Source organism: Cydia fagiglandana, chromosome 12 (genome assembly GCF_963556715.1).
Source record: "Cydia fagiglandana chromosome 12, ilCydFagi1.1, whole genome shotgun sequence".
In the NCBI taxonomy this organism is placed as follows: domain Eukaryota; kingdom Metazoa; phylum Arthropoda; class Insecta; order Lepidoptera; family Tortricidae; genus Cydia; species Cydia fagiglandana.
Genome location: NC_085943.1, coordinates 12079709 through 12095572, shown reverse-complemented (window position 1 = coordinate 12095572; position 15864 = coordinate 12079709). Strand labels below are relative to the sequence as shown.

General features: G+C 36.9%; 2 protein-coding genes across 2 annotated transcripts; one reads left to right on the top strand and one right to left on the bottom strand.

Annotated features, from left to right (window-relative positions):
• Positions 1 to 256: 256 nt before the first annotated feature.
• LOC134669651 (2-oxoglutarate and iron-dependent oxygenase domain-containing protein 3-like) lies at positions 257 to 1829 on the bottom strand. Its single transcript, XM_063527326.1, has 4 exons — positions 1568 to 1829; positions 1061 to 1493; positions 828 to 980; positions 257 to 563 (listed from the first exon to the last, which is right to left on the bottom strand). Exons 1-4 carry the CDS (start codon positions 1663 to 1665, stop codon positions 279 to 281), a joined length of 969 nt encoding a protein of 322 aa, XP_063383396.1. The 5' UTR covers positions 1666 to 1829; the 3' UTR covers positions 257 to 278.
• A 2628-nt stretch (positions 1830 to 4457) lies between these two features.
• Positions 4458 to 15404, top strand: LOC134669627 (conserved oligomeric Golgi complex subunit 1). The gene is made up of 13 exons (XM_063527285.1): positions 4458 to 4735; positions 4950 to 5117; positions 6298 to 6443; positions 6807 to 6961; positions 7358 to 7586; positions 7859 to 7991; positions 8248 to 8420; positions 8996 to 9286; positions 11016 to 11256; positions 11802 to 12132; positions 12683 to 13123; positions 13743 to 13922; positions 14932 to 15404. Exons 1-13 carry the CDS (start codon positions 4599 to 4601, stop codon positions 15088 to 15090), a joined length of 2784 nt encoding a protein of 927 aa, XP_063383355.1. The 5' UTR covers positions 4458 to 4598; the 3' UTR covers positions 15091 to 15404.
• Positions 15405 to 15864: the final 460 nt, after the last annotated feature.

Below are 15864 nucleotides of genomic sequence, written 5' to 3'. Positions count from 1 at the left end.
AACAAGGTAGTTTATTTCATTTGTACCAGGGTTTATGTAAAAACTTTAATTAGGTTTCTTAAGCAGTTTCGCTCAATGGTTGACTGGTATAGATTGGCTTATGACATGTAGTCCATTATTCATACTTTTCTGTGCAATCAATAGTAGTTATAACCAAGTTATAACATGAACAGTACCTATGAACAAATACTTTTAAATCTATTTTAAACCACATCAGCAAACTTTTGAAGATGGTTCGTAAAATAAAATACTAGTATTTATAATAATAGTTATTGCATTTAATCGGAATGTTTAAGTTCATACTTATTTACACTAGGATCCTCTATAGCATATCTCTTGTCACAAGTGAAAGAAACTGTTATAGCATATCTTATGCCAGATGTAACTTTTTCTACATAATGCAGATTTTCAGCACCACTGGTGAACATGCTCACTCTGCCTTTCCTGGGTTCCACAGTTCTATTGTATTTCTCATCAATAAATACAAATCTCCCTCCTTCAAAGTCTTTTCTATAATCTCCTAAATACAGCAAAGTAGTGTAGTGGAATGACTTGTAAGTTTCCTGAAAATAAATGTAAATATTTTATTTATTATATCTTCATATCAATTAAGGACAAGTATAATTTGCTGAATTAACTGTCTCAAAGCGGCTACTAATATTACAAAACCGTTTATTGAAGCATTTGATACTAGAAGTTTTAGTATCCTTTTATAACTTTTAAGTTTCATAATCATGATTAATAAAAATAACATTCAAACAGATCAATCATAACTATACTTTTGAACAAAACATCTAACACTAAGTGTAATTGTGATAAATTCATACTTTATCAACATGAGGATGCCAGTATTCATCATGTACTGTGACTGCTTGTTTTGAAGTAATTTCCGAGAAGAATGTAGGATGTGTTAAATACAACAAATCTGGAGACACTCCAAAATGATGTGCAACACTATGCTTGATTTTTTCTTTCACTACCTGTAAATTAAATACACAATTAAATAGGTATGTGAACATTATATAATTATTTACATTTAATTGAATGATATAGTACTGACCCTGTAAGTATTAAAATCACTTTCATCAAAGACATTGCTTAGTTCTGGTATTTTGTAAAAATTAACAAAATACTGTCCTTTTGACATTGCTCCACTGTGCAGATCCAATATTGATGCACCTCCGGTCGAACCACCATGTCTCAGCCCTTTCTTAGCTATAGCTAGCAGCTTATCAGCTTCGACGTCTGATACTACCATGTCAGTCACAAATCTTTTACAGTACTTTGGGAAACAGCCATCATATATGTCTACCTCTTTCATATATGATTTAGAACATTCCACTACCTGACCCCTTCCTTGCATCTTTTCCGACTGTTTCGCAAACACTTTTATATTTTCATCTTTAGACGAAAAGTAAACTATTATTAGGAGAGAAAATATGACTACAGAGCGAGATAATATTTTTAGAGAAATATTCTTCCGGTTGGGAGTCCTGAAAACATATTTTTAACATAAATTCTATACAAATATCTATTTAAACAATATGTATGTGGCATGAATACTCACTCGTCTTTTTTAGGTTTTAATTTATCGCTTTTTTCATTTATATTTCCTTTTTTATTATCTTTATCTTTAGTTAAATTTCGTCTTTTGATTTCTGGCATGATATTGATTTATCTCTTGTTTCTTTATCGTAATTAGAATGCTTTTCAAAACACACGCATTACCATACATACGATTCTTGTAGCCTCGAGTATAAATTAGTTTTATTGGTTTAACAAGAAAATTCAATGATAACCAAAAGAAAATTGAAATATTGTTGATACATGGACTTATAAGATGGACTGCACTGTCACTTTTTTTGCCATACTAAATTGAACTTTATCACCGAGCCAGAAAGACGTTCGTATCAGACTAGAGAAAACGGTCCACTTGAGATAGCAAAGGTGGGTCGCGGTGTCTCACTCGCACATGTTGCCAATGTTAAAAATATACCATTGTGGTAGTATTTATATCAATATACTACTCAAATTAAATAATTTCTTATATTATTTAAGTGCTATATTCAGAGTAAGGTTCTGATATCTTTTAAGAAATTTGTAAATAAGTATGATGTCAATATTATTAACTGATTTAACCAAGCATGTGCACAACAAAAAAAAAACATTAATTTTGGTATGGTAGACATTGTAGAAACTTTGAATGTTAATTGGTATCCCTAACGTCATGACATGTTATCAAAACACGTGAATGCAAAATTTCTTAAAAATAGTGTATAAATGTTGCGATAAAGGTTGTGGGAGTGAAAGAATTTCTAATTGTGGAATATTGTTTCACAAGGAAGACACAATTATTACATTTTGCGATAAAAATACAAGACAACATTGTCAAACTCATTAGGGTGACTATGATGTCGGCACGATGAGAATCAGTGTTACACAATTCTTATTAGGTACTTAAGTAAGTTTATATAAATAGGTATGTATTTATTTCGGCATGTTTAAATTGGTGAAATGAGAGCCAATACCGAATAAATAATTGCCAAAATTGAAATCCAAAGTCCTTAAACAATACAGACACATTTATGCATTGTTATAATAATAAAAAAACACATTGATAATAAAAGAAAAATAGAACTTTATCTATATTATAATCTATTTATATATTTATATAAATAGTAATTTACTGACTTTTGGGACGATACCAGAAACGTTACTGCGAATTTAACCTCATTGGAAAATTTGCTAGGAACGGCACATCACTAGTTTCTTTACATTTCACGATTCTTCTCTTTTCGCACAGATGGCCTAGCACCGTGAACACCGAAGTTCGGAAATTACGGACATCTTTCTCTTTTACTCCTATAAAGGAGTAATTACAGTGACAGAGAAAGATGCTCGCAATTTGCAAACTTCGGTGTCTATGGTCCAGTGACAAGCGTCCTAGTTAAAAACTATAGCAAGCGGGCGTAGCGGACCCATGCGACCCTGAGGGGCTACCGCGAAAACTGATATTCGCAAATTGCGGGGATCTTTCTCTTTTACTCCAATGAAGGCCTGATAAAAGTGACAGAGAAAGATCCCCGCAATTTGCGAACTTCGATTTTCGCGGTTGTAGCCCCGAGGCAGTTGCGAATTTGCCCTAAGCCCGAGTAGGCCCGGGCCTAGGGCGGCCAGATATTTTGGGCGGCAGTCTATATGATGGGTGCTGAGAAAGGGGGGCCGGCTAGTGCTTGCTATGTAGGGCTTGGGGCCTAAGGCGGCAAAGACTGTATGTAATTCCCCCACTGTCCGGAGAGCCTACCCCGAACCACTTTCGACATGTTGCGTCTTTGTCGCACTTGTAAATTCGTACGTAAGTGTGACAGAGAGGCAACACGTCGAACATGGTTCGCAGTAGACAGTAGACCCTCTGGTTCTGTCACCATATCTGTCTCTCTATCTCTCTCACTCATACCTGTGTTCTTGACAGACGTTACGGCGGACCATCTTCCTGACGATCGACCATGTTGGTGGTCACTGAACGGCTACCGTGAAAATCGAAAATCGTCAATTGCGGGCATTTTTCTCTGTCACTCTAATTACGCCTTCATTGGAGTAAAAGAGAAAGATCCCCACAATTTGCGAATTTCTGGTTTCGGGGTAGCCTCTCTGGACCTACGCCTACTAGTAACAGCTTTTCTTCTTCTTCAGTTGGTCCCTCAATACTGAGGATCGTGATATAATATCCTTCTGTTGAAGACCAGGTTCCTCCATAGGGTTCTCTTCCCCGCCAAGCGCATGGCCTCGTGCAGTTTTAATTGCATAGGTGCCGTAATTTGAGCACACCATTTAGGACAGCTTTTAGAACAACTAAATTAAGTACCTAAGGTTGTGTGAAGCTTTTTACAGCAGAGAAAAAAACTATATCCATCCCTTTTTAGGCGAAAAGACAGTAAGATTGCTATTACTAATATGCACGATTAAGAAAAAATCTTTTTTTTATTTTATTCTTTATTTTTATAGAGGATTTTTACAAATGCCACCCTCATAGTGGCTCTCTAATTAATCTATAACATTCTAACTTTCACTACTTCTAATTTGTATGATATCTTTAACCATATTAAACTATACATTTATATTCAAAGTTATCCTAATATCCCACATACATAAGACGTATGGTCACCCTAATTAGAAAGAGATGCAATGGCCAACCTTGACTTCTCATGTGGACACACTTTTTGGCCAATGTCCGCCATCCAGTTTACTCTCTACGTCCGTGTGTTGATAATATTGACATGAAGTTGAGTGAATGAAATCTAATGTATGAATGAACGGAACAAAGGTACCAACCTAACAAAGTCAGATTTTCGTCCGCTATATTCCAGTTACATGAAAAAGCGCTATTATTTTGAAAGGTTTTTGACGTTTCTACCAGGCTGACACGTCTATTTCCATGTCATGTCATAAAAAATAAACAGTTTTTTTGCTTTGTAGTTATTTGGATTTGATTCGGCAGAAATAAAATGTTTACTCAACGTATAATATAATAATATTTGCAAGCCCTGATGCGTTTTTTATTGTTGTATCAGACGTGAATTATCCAACAGTATATCAAAATGTCGCAGCCTAATTTACTTGAGATAGTGCCTGAACAACTATTTCAAAATTATTTTATCAGCGAAATAGATCAAGTTCAGAAAAAACTACAATATGAAATTGAAAGAAAGCGAGAAGAGTTACGCGCTATGGTAGGGTAAGTAGAAGTCCCTAGAATGGCTAAAACCCATATTATGTTAATTTAAGAAATTAACCAAAACACTAGCTTTATCAGAATTATATTGACCGTTTAGTACAGATTGTATGCACCCCTCAGTTAAGTCATTGTAAAGAATTACATTAATAAATAAAAATTAATTTTTCTACAATATTTTTATAAAGTTTGCTGTTAAAAGTGTGTAATATTTCAGAGAAAGATACCGAGACCTGATCCATGCAGCGGATACTATAGAGGAAATGAAGACAACAACAGAAAGTACTCTAAACCACATCACAGGTATGATGGAGACCTGTAAGAGCCTTCATGATACTCATCTTGTTGGGTTTAAAATTGATAAAAAGCAGACACATAATTCAAGGTAATAATTTATGAATTGCTTAAATACTTGCTGCGATCATTTTTAAACTAGTGACTGACATACTCACCAAAATAGACCAGCAGAAGTGGAGATGGGCTGGCCACATGCTGAGAGACAGGTGGGAAAAATGGAGTAAGATTGTAATGGATTGGTACCCAAGAGGCTGTACACGGAGCCAGAGGAGACCTCGAACAAGGTTGGAGGATGAACTCAAACTCGCAGCGGGCCCCAACTGGAGAAAAGTGGCCCACGACAGACCTCAATGGAAAGAGCTAGAGGAGGCCTTTGCCACGCGGCACACTGAGATTAGAGATATACTCTAACTTAGAACAGAGGGGCTAGATAGATAGATAGATAGCAATACTATATTGTGTTTGACATTTACATGATACATAAAGGATCCTTTTAACAGAAACTAAAAAATAGAGTTATGGAAATAAAGAGGCTATAATAATAATAATAAAAAAAAGGATCCTTTGAACTCTAGACCAAAGGTCACCAATTAGTTACTTCGGGAGTCTGGTATGACCAATGACCTTGCGGACCATTTCTACTTGACTTTTATAATTCAGCAAACTAGATTGGATCCATCCGCCATTCGTTGACCACTGCTCTAGACAGTTGTTTTGTGTCTACCGCCAACATTGTAAAATCTAAAATCTGGCAGCAGGCCCTCTGGACTTATTAAATGCATACATTTAAACAAATTATTTGCAATCGATTGATATAACTAGCTTACGAACCAAGCTGTCATTGCAGTGGCGGATTTGCAGTCTTTGCCGCCCTAGGCGCCAGGCCCTGTAGCCGCCCCTTTCAAGGCACTCGTAATATTGAATACATTTTGAGTTATTTCTTGTTACCATCAACGAATTTTTTGTCACAATTTGCCACCCCTAAATATCTTGCCGCCCTAGGCCCAGGCCTACTGTGCCTTAGGGCAAATCCGCCACTGTGTCATTGCTATTCTCAAACTATATACCAAATCGTCAATTACTGGCCACTGGCTAATAACTGTTCACCCTAAACTAAAAATGAATTATATTTACCTATAAACAATTAATTTTAGTATAAGGTTTCAATGACTAGCCACCTTATACTAAAATGAATTCTGTTCATAGGTGAATAAAATTCATTTTTTGGTTTAGAGTGGCCAGTTATTGAGGAATTACCCTATTTTCAGTTTCATCAATGTAAACCCAATGAATGGTATATCAGTACAAATTAAGATGTTGATGGAGATTCCTGAGAAGATTTGGAAATGCATTGAGGCCGAGGACTTTGTGAAGGCTACAAGATTGTTTATAATGGCAAGGCATATCAACACTGGTTAGTACTCTTGAATATTGAGTATACAGGGTAAAGTTAGACACCTGCAATAATTTACAAGGTGAATATATAGGTCATACTGAGCAACTTTTACTATGGGACCAACCCTGAAATCACGATAAAATATTGGCTCTCCCATACAAAATATCAACATCAGCCACCCTACATGTATTATACCCTCAACGCTAGTCTTATTGAGCTTACTGTGGTGCTATGGCCTATAATATGTATTTATTATTTGTTTACCCTGTTTAGGTAATTTGTTTTTATTGTTGTTGCTATGGACATTACTGACATTACTCTTTCTTGCGTTCCTGCCTTACTCTACAAAAACAAAACTGAAATTTGAATCTGTATTTTTAGGGCTCCAACTGCAGATAGGGGGCAAGAATGTGAAGCCGGGCATGCAGTCCCTGCAGCGGCTGATACAAGCGCAGTGGAGCTCCATCTCCAACTTCAACCAGACCATCATAGATGTTTGCAGGCAAAGATTGCAAGATGTTGACATCAGTGTAGAGGTATAAGAAAACTGATCCAGTTTAAAAAATAACCATCTCAATGACAAGTTTTTAGTTTCTACAAGAATGTCTGGAATGGAATGTGTATTCCTTGGAATAAAATGATACATTTAGCCTGAATTTTTCTTATAATATTACTAATTTAAAATTGATGACAATGCCAGTAATACCTGTTGATATACGAGCTGATCTAAAGGTGGGCTGGAACTATGTAATAAAAAATGCAATTGCATTGTTTTATTTGAAACACAGCATGTGAAGATGATTTTCTCACAAAAAATGCACTTTATATTGCAGTGTCAATAATTTGCAGATATATTATAATTTATAATCAACGGCAATACTCAAAATTTTTCCTGAAGCGGTAATTTTGTAATAGTCCCTGGTTTTTTTTAGGTGGCCAGTTCCTGCCTCACAAGCCTGTACATCCTCGACTCCCAAATCATGGTGGAGCTCCTAAACACCTTCATAAGCCTCCACAGCAACAGCAGCTTAAAGTCGACGCTGCAGTTTGAGCTACAGCACATTCTAGAAGGAGATGTCAAAGCGCAGATCAGGGAGAAAATCGTGAACGCTGTGAAAATCGTTTTGAAGACTGTTGTTTTGGTATACGCTTGTTTTGTTGGTGAGTTATTTTTTGTACTGATTACCATAGGCGTGGCAATTTCTGCTTGCACTGTGAAAGCATTCTATACAGTCATTTGATAAGGATAGACGGTGGGGGGTCGAGCGTATCTGAGCTACACACATTGCTGCCATCGCCATTGTTAGTAGCTCGTCAAAGGCAAATTTAAGCTAGGAGATGTGGCCGTGGCAGGGGACGAGGTATCAACACGAACAAACTATATTATAGTCACCATATGAGCTATGAATGTAAAAGTAATTGTTTTGTTCCAGAAAATAATGGAGGAGCAGTTCTCACCAAGTTGAAGGATTTGTACCGAGCGGACTCCGAGACTTTGGTTGAAATAGTGCAGTTTAGTGACCCTTCAGCGCTGAAACTTTTACCCCCTGTTATCGCCAACTATAGGTTAGACCATGACTTTTAAGAAAATTTATTTAGTTGGTTATTTATTGGGTAAAGTGTCATTCTATGGAACTTGCTAACTATGTAAACAAACCGCCATATTGAAACTGTCAAAAATGATGAATTTACTAGGGACTTTTGTTTAGATAGTTAGCAAGTTCCATAGAATGACACTTTAGTCGCGAATCAATACAACTGGAACTTTTACAATTTATCAAATCAAATTTAAAAAAAAAGTCTAAACTACTTATAATTTCAGATTATCATCAAACAAAGAAATCCAAGAGCTAGCAAAACATGAAATAACTACCTGCGTTCAAAAATGGAGTGTATGGGTGAAGTCCTTCATAGATGACAGTGTGCGGAGTCTATTGCAAAACGTCACCAGGGTCAAAATTCTCCACGAGATACGTGAAGAAGCATTTAAGATCGGTAAGAACGGTGTGTGGACGTTGGAGGCTTTGAGAAAAAAAAAGTTAAATGTTCATTTATATAAGTACAGCCTAGCAAAAAAGAGTAGAAATAAAAAAGTGACAACACTGTAGTGTCTTCTCTTTCATCAATTTATATAAGAGAACGGGACGACAGTACAGTGTTGCCACTTTTTTATATCTACTCTTTTTTGCCAGGCTGTATCTAAGGGATTTATATACATTCTTATGTCGAATTGGTGCTCCTGTCCAATTTCTTTGACAAACGTCATTGCGTCTTACGGTCTCATTAAGCAAAATGTGAGACGCAATACACATTGGACAAAGAAATCGGATAGGTGGAATATCATCCTAAGGTTGTAGGGTTGAGTTTTGTTTATATTTGTCCAATACATTTGTATTATTATGAAACGCATTTTTATAAGTCTTCAACTTCTTCTTTCCATCCTGTTACCTACCCCCTGCTGGGGTGTAGCGCTCGAATCTTTTTCTTCCACTGACTCCGGTCCTGGGCAGCTTGGGTAGCCTAAAAAAGTTTTCAACTAATTCATTTTTATTTCTCGCCTTTTTTTTCAGAAATCCCCGAAAACTGGAGCGCCATATGCTCATCCCTGGACATCCCAGAGGTCCATGTGTGGTGCCATTACTTCCAACCACTCCTCACCGCTCGAGTCAAGATCATCATAGACAACAGATGGACTAAAGTCTATGACGCCTTTAAAACGCAGATACTGGTCGATTTGACTAGATCTGTGGACAACGAGGGGGAGATTGATATAAATTGGTTTGTGTGGAAGGACCTTATTGGTGATACTGTTATAGAGTCGAGGAATGAAGTTATAAAGGTCATGAATTCACTTATGAGAGGTGAGTAATTGAAAGAATACCGAGTAATATTGATAATGATGTATAATTTTATAATGTTAGAAAAAGCCTATATTACTAGAATCATACTTTTGAGGGTGTATTTTTTAATATCGACTTTATTCTGCTCTTGACGACAAAATAAGGCCAAAAACGGCTCACAAGCTCAAGTTTTTCAAACGAAATTAGACATTATTTTAGAGTACAGAGTATTTAAAATAGAATGTCAAGTTTTTACGAACTGTGTCGTTATAGGTATTAACCTGAAACTCTGCGTACAATATTTTGTATATTATTCACAATATCTTACAAATCCAATGTCTAATTTGGAACTCTTTACCCTATAAATTTATAGGGTAGCTAAAGAGTTCCAAATCCAAAAATAAAACAACTGCATCTGGGTCTCAGCTTAGGAAGCTAAAGCAAAACCCCGAGTACCTACTAGGCTTATATGTGACGCCCCACGGGTAAAAATAGTACATTATTGCAGAGGCCGGGAAAGGGCAATTCGTGGATGAGTTTCGATTTTGTCGGACGACGCGAAGCGGAGTCCGACAAAGAAGACGAATCCACGAATTGCTATTCCTGCCGAGGCATATATAGTGCTTTTCTCCAAACATGCGAGGAAATAAGGTAAAATAATAATGATTTAAGCATCAAGCATCAATAAAATCGAACCTTCATGTCAAAAATGTCAAAAACAATTTCCCTCTTTAATTGATTTTTAAAAGTTAAAGGCACAAACTTATTCTGCCATTCAGTACCGTTCAATATTCATTCATTGAATATAATTGTGCAATAAAGTTGGTCAACCCAGTGTGTCAATCAGTAAGAACCAGCAAAACTATACCTATCCTTTTCTTTTGGGTGCTAGTACTAGTGTAAGACAAAAATAGTACGATTCTCTCTGTTTATGTTTGAAATGAGAAACTCCTTTGACAAACTATATAAGCTTTATGAACACGGATGAGACCCTTAAAAAATATAAAAATTATCTTTGATTTTATTAAGCAGTATTCGCACGATCATACACGAGTAACGGGTCTTACCCCGGCTACTCACGTAACGATAAATCGTTGCGATAAAACTGTGCAGTCCGACTGTGCAGATAAATCGAACCGTGTGTATGACAAATCGTTACGATAATCGACATACACACGGTTCGATTTATCTGCACAGTCGGACTGCACAGTTTTATCGCAACGATTTATCGTTACGTGAGTAGCCGGGGTAATACACGCTTGCTCGTGTCTTGATCGGGTCGTGTAGACGCGGCTCGCGGCTATAATAATTGGCTGTTTGCGTTTTATATTTTTAAAAAGAAAAAACACTACAGTAATAAGTCATTACTGTAGTGTTTTTTTACTTCCCGTCCGCTAAAACAGGACAGCGATAGTTTGATTTTTTTTAATTAGAGTTTGGCAATAACGAAGAACTTCCCGTACTATTTTTGCTACAATAAGGTGAACATTTCCGAGCATATTGGAGAAAAATTCCTTATGGCGGTTGGCGCTTACGGTACTATTAACGCCGCTCCATTACTATTGTGATACTATGCGACGTAAGCGCCAGCCGCCATAAGGTACCTTTTTCCGTGGAACGTCACATAATATCCAGAGTTTTTTAAGGTAAAATATGAGACTTGGATTGATATACATTTTTCCTTTATAGAATCCTATGTTTATCGAAATATTTGTATGTAAATTTAAGAATATATTTCTGTGCAATCCAGGCATGTCCCTCCAAGATCGCGGTTTCACGACCAACCTAGAGAAACTCTGCCAAGACTTAGACAGTGAGCTACAGAAACTTCTAGAGGACCTCAGAGTGTACCTGTACCGGGACAAGAAGGGGACGATTCGGGAGAAGCTGTTGTTTACATATGAGGATGAGGAGGATCTAGCGCAGATGTATAGCGATACGGAGGAGATTGAAGTGTATTTGAGGGATACGGCGGATAGTAGTGTTGAAAGGTATGTTTTGATACTTTTGATATTGTAACTTGTAATTTTTTTTTGCGGAATAAGGGTTAGAAGGGGACGATTCGGGAGAAGCTGTTGTTCACGTATGAGGATGAGGAGGATCTAGCGCAGATGTATAGTGATACACAGGAGATTGAGGTGTATTTGAGGGATACGGCGGATAGTAGTGATGAAAGGTATGTTTTTGATATTGTAACTTGTAATTTGTTAAATGCGTAATAAGGGATAAGACGGGGACGTTTCGGGAGAAGCTGTTGTTTACATATGAGGATGAGGAGGATCTAGCGCAGATGTATAGCGATACGGAGGAGATTGAAGTGTATTTGAGGAATACGGCGGATAGTAGTGTTGAAAGGTATGTTTTGATACTTTTGATATTGTAACTTGTAATTTTTTTATTGCGGAATATCAATGAAAAGACACATCAAGATTGTTTACCTTATTTCTAATGCTAAAAAAAAACAAACTATAGCAATCAGTGTATATGATAAATTTAATCAGTAGATTTCTAATTTACCTTTCTAACTTGTTTACAGTATGCTCCAATACATAAAAGTGTGCTTTGAAGAGCCAACGCTCCAATCGTCAGAACTCCAAAGAAAAACCACTGCAATATACACCGCTCGATTCATACAAGCAATTCCCATCATTATGCTCAATCTACGCAAGTGCTATATTCCTGAAGCTTCTCTTAGTATTGATGAAAATGGGTTGAAAAGATGGAACGACTTGTGTGGTATTTTGAAGCAGAATTGTTTGGTTTGTTGGGAGAGGTGGATAGATATAGTGATGGAGAGAGTGGAAGAGTTGACTAAGGATTTGCCGCAGGAGTTTACGTTGGAAGCGAATGTTGATTACTTGATGATGGTATGTATGTATTCAAGTGTTTACAATTTAAACTTTATTTTAAATATAGCGTTGTATATATTTGAATGTAAAATGTAATATGAAATGTGAGTTTTTTGAACTGTTAAATGATAATATGAGTAAGATGTATAGTTCGTTTTTTTTAGCATTAGAAAGAACTTGAAAGAAGGTAAGTGATCTTGACATGTCTTTTAATTGAAAAACGCTTTTTAAAAATCAGTGACTATTACTTATGAAAGCAGAAGCATATAAATGATAGTATTAGATTCATAATTGTTACATATTTGCCGTAACTTATTTTTAAAATGTATTTTTCAACTAAAATACACATCAAGATTGTTTACCTTATTACTAATGCAAAAAAAACGAACTATAGTATATCTAGTATTTCAATGGAAAATATGCTTAGCAAAAAAAGACACTGTTTTTGTGCCTCTGTATTTTGCTGCACCTTGACGGCATGATGACCCTCTGTACAATGTTGTTTGATGTTAAGGAAGATATTTTTGTGAGTAGTAGGATTTAACCACTTATTTTTAATTCATTACAGCAATGGGATGTCATTAAAATAGAAGAAAAAGATGACGAAGGCAAAACGATTGAGTCCACAATCAAAGTGCCGGCCGGACCATCTTTGAAACTACAAGAATACCTCTACGCCGTCAGCAGAATACTCGACGAAGTCGTACCACATACGTTACCAGTAGAAATCCACACCCTATTTATAGAGAAAATCACCACTATCACTTTCGCACACTACGATAAAGTTATAAGAGAGAAAGAGGCAGATATAAATCAGAGGTGTGCGCTTCAGTTACTGATGGACGTTCGACATTTGACCTTATTGCTTGTACCGCGAGAGAATAAGAAGTCTATGGATTTCTCTCATGAAATTTGCGAGTTTTTAAGGTCGAAAATTGATCCGTTCGACTATGACGTCTTCTATCCGTACGTGCAGACCAATTTGAAGAGATCCGTGCAAAGAGTCCAGGTAAGTCTAATCAAGTATTGTGATCCAGAAGCGACGAGTTATGGTTATGTACTTCATTTTTGGGCGCCATCGCCACTGTAATGAGTACAATAGTACATTACGATACAAGGGTGAAAATAGGAACTTCGCAACGAGTGGCAATAAATTAAAACACAATCTAAGGGAGTGGTTTAACCTCCTGAGACTAAATGAGTCGCTTAACTTCAAACTCGGGTAAATCCATCTGTCAGATTATGCGATTTTGGTATTAAGAAAACGTAATAGGGTAGATATTTGCTGAGAGGGTCCAATGGATTTACCCGAGTTTGAAGTTAAGCGACACAAATGTACATAATCGTGCAATCTAATTTGAACCTTTTATGAACAAAATAAAGTAGCATTTCTTTTGTTTTATTGCTTTTTGGAACAAACGAAATTCGTTCCAATTTACTTATAGAATAAGGTTCAAATTAAAAATATGAAAACTTTATATGCTGGGTCTTACGAGGTTAAATCGACACGAGTTGCGAATTACCTATTCGCATATGTATCGTATCTACAACGTGTTTGAGACATACAGTATTACGCAAATGCATTTCGTCTCAAATAGAAATTAACCAACATTTTAACTCAATTTCAGACATTGCTAGGCAGCATAATCCTCCAGCACGGGCAGCTGGCGGGCATCATCGGTCCCGCGGCCGTGGTGTCGGGCGGCAGCGGCGACCGCGCGGCCGCGCTGCTGGCGGGCGGCCCGGCGCACTGGTTCTCGCTGCTGCCCGTCGCCACGCAGCCCAGCCGCGAGAAACTAGACAAGCCGGTACGTTACACATTTACACACAGCTGTACTTCTGCGCAGATAACATTACCTACAATCGAGAAGATCATCGAATCAAAAATTGTAAACTTCAGGCTGAGAGTAACTGGAGCAACCGGTACGTTACACGTTACATATTGCTAGGCAGTCAGGTACCATTGTGACCGGTCTGGCATAGTGGGTAGTGACCCTGCCTGTGAAGCCGATGGTCCTGGGTTCGAATCCCGGTAAGGGCATTTATTTGTGTGACGAACAAAAATAGGTACTTATTCCTGAGTCATGGGGTTTTCTATGCACCTATATATGTATGTATATTGTATATCGTCGTCTAGCACCCATACCATACAACAAGCTTTGCTTAGTTTGGGCCTTTGGGGTTAGGTTGATCTGTGTAAGATGTCCCCTAATATTTATTTATTTTATTATTTTATTAATAAGATTTTCTTACGTGTACCGTATAGACATTCGTTACGACTCTTTGAAAACCGACGGATGAACTCTAGCTATCTAGTCTATATTAGGTATCTACAGACAATAATTTCAAAGTTTGAACATATTTCAAACGCCCTTTTTGGTGAGCAATTGGCAATTTTTTCCTGATTCGTGTGAAGATAGCTTATTATGGTATGGTAAAAACTATCAGATGACTTTCTTTAATTTTTTTAAATTGTACTAGTGCCAACGGAGTATTCATCCCTCTCTGAAGCTGTTTGGGTACGAACCGTGTGTCAGTGGCATTGTTAAATCCTAAACCACGCATGAATTAACGATATTTTGTCTCTAATAAGTAATGTTTGAGTTTCTGAATTAATATTTCCTGTTTTATCCTCGAGTTATCTATTCAATATTCATTGTGACTACATTTTACAAATTAAAAATTAAGCACCAAAATAAGTGTATTAGCGTTCATTACCTCCGAGTAACGTCCATTACCTTTCTAACACGTTGTAACTTGATCCATAAAACCTTCTACACAAAGTTCAAAATGCCTCACACTTGATTCGATTTCCAGATAAAGAAAAAGCCAATGACGTCAGTAAGCCCCAACAAGCCCAGAGCGGACATCTCCGAGCTGATGACGTCATCACTGCCCATCAACTTCGCCAACGCCCGTTCTGGCGCTGCGTCGTTCTTCAACTCGATGACTTCCGATTGGTTCAGCGGGTCTTAAGTTATTGTTTGACTAGCGACGCACGGGTTACACAAAACCTAAATAAAATATACACCTATTTAATTACACAAACGGGTCTACCGCGATATAATTTCATTGTTTTTACCTTAAATTCCGACGTTTCAGCCGAGTTGCACCAGCAACTCAACAAGTTTAAGGTAAAAACAATGAAATTATATCGCGGTAGACCCGTTTGTGTAATTAAATATGTGTACAAAACGCGAGAGTTTTTGTACAGCTACTGACTCGTAGAATACTTCTAAAATGTGTTTATTTAATCCCAGTGACTGTTTTGTTTATTCCTAAATAAATTAAGCAAATACTTAAAGATATATTTAAAATGTGAATAATATATGTAAACATAGAGATATTCTAATACTTTTCTTTTATTATAGCGTCCAAAACCCGACTACTGCAGAGCGCAATTCAGTTTATTTTTCCAAAAATATCTTGCAGTCAATCTTGATCAAATTTCGAAGTGTATGGTAGACACAGACCTTAACGGAGTTTGTCCCTTTCTTTCACATGGTTACACTAACCCTGGCATGTTGTTAGAAAAGAACACACACCGTTCAACTATCCTCTCGCTAGTCGCGTTTGTAGCAAAGCAATATCAACCTTAACAGTAGCGGAATACGGTTCCAATATGGTTTGTCAAAAATCTACAGTGCATGATAATATTGTAGTAAAAGGTATTTGGGTGTACATAATACGCGCCTTGTGCTGTGTCATTAAATGTAAGTTCAACGACAGCCTGGCAAAAAAGAGTAGAAA

What these genes read in the sequence shown, in the direction of transcription:
- LOC134669651 (XM_063527326.1), bottom strand. Translation starts at nt 1,665, where the DNA reads ATGCCAGAAATCAAAAGACGAAATTTAACTAAAGATAAAGATAATAAA. An exon ending in TTAAAACCTAAAAAAGACGA is followed by an intron (nt 1,494 to 1,567) that starts GTGAGTATTCAT and finishes ATATGTTTTCAG; the next exon opens with GACTCCCAACCGGAAGAATA. An exon ending in GTGATTTTAATACTTACAGG is followed by an intron (nt 981 to 1,060) that starts GTCAGTACTATA and finishes TTTAATTTACAG; the next exon opens with GTAGTGAAAGAAAAAATCAA.
- LOC134669627 (XM_063527285.1), top strand. Translation starts at nt 4,599, where the DNA reads ATGTCGCAGCCTAATTTACTTGAGATAGTGCCTGAACAACTATTTCAA. An exon ending in GGCAAGGCATATCAACACTG is followed by an intron (nt 6,444 to 6,806) that starts GTTAGTACTCTT and finishes CTGTATTTTTAG; the next exon opens with GGCTCCAACTGCAGATAGGG. An exon ending in GATCCGTGCAAAGAGTCCAG is followed by an intron (nt 13,124 to 13,742) that starts GTAAGTCTAATC and finishes ACTCAATTTCAG; the next exon opens with ACATTGCTAGGCAGCATAAT.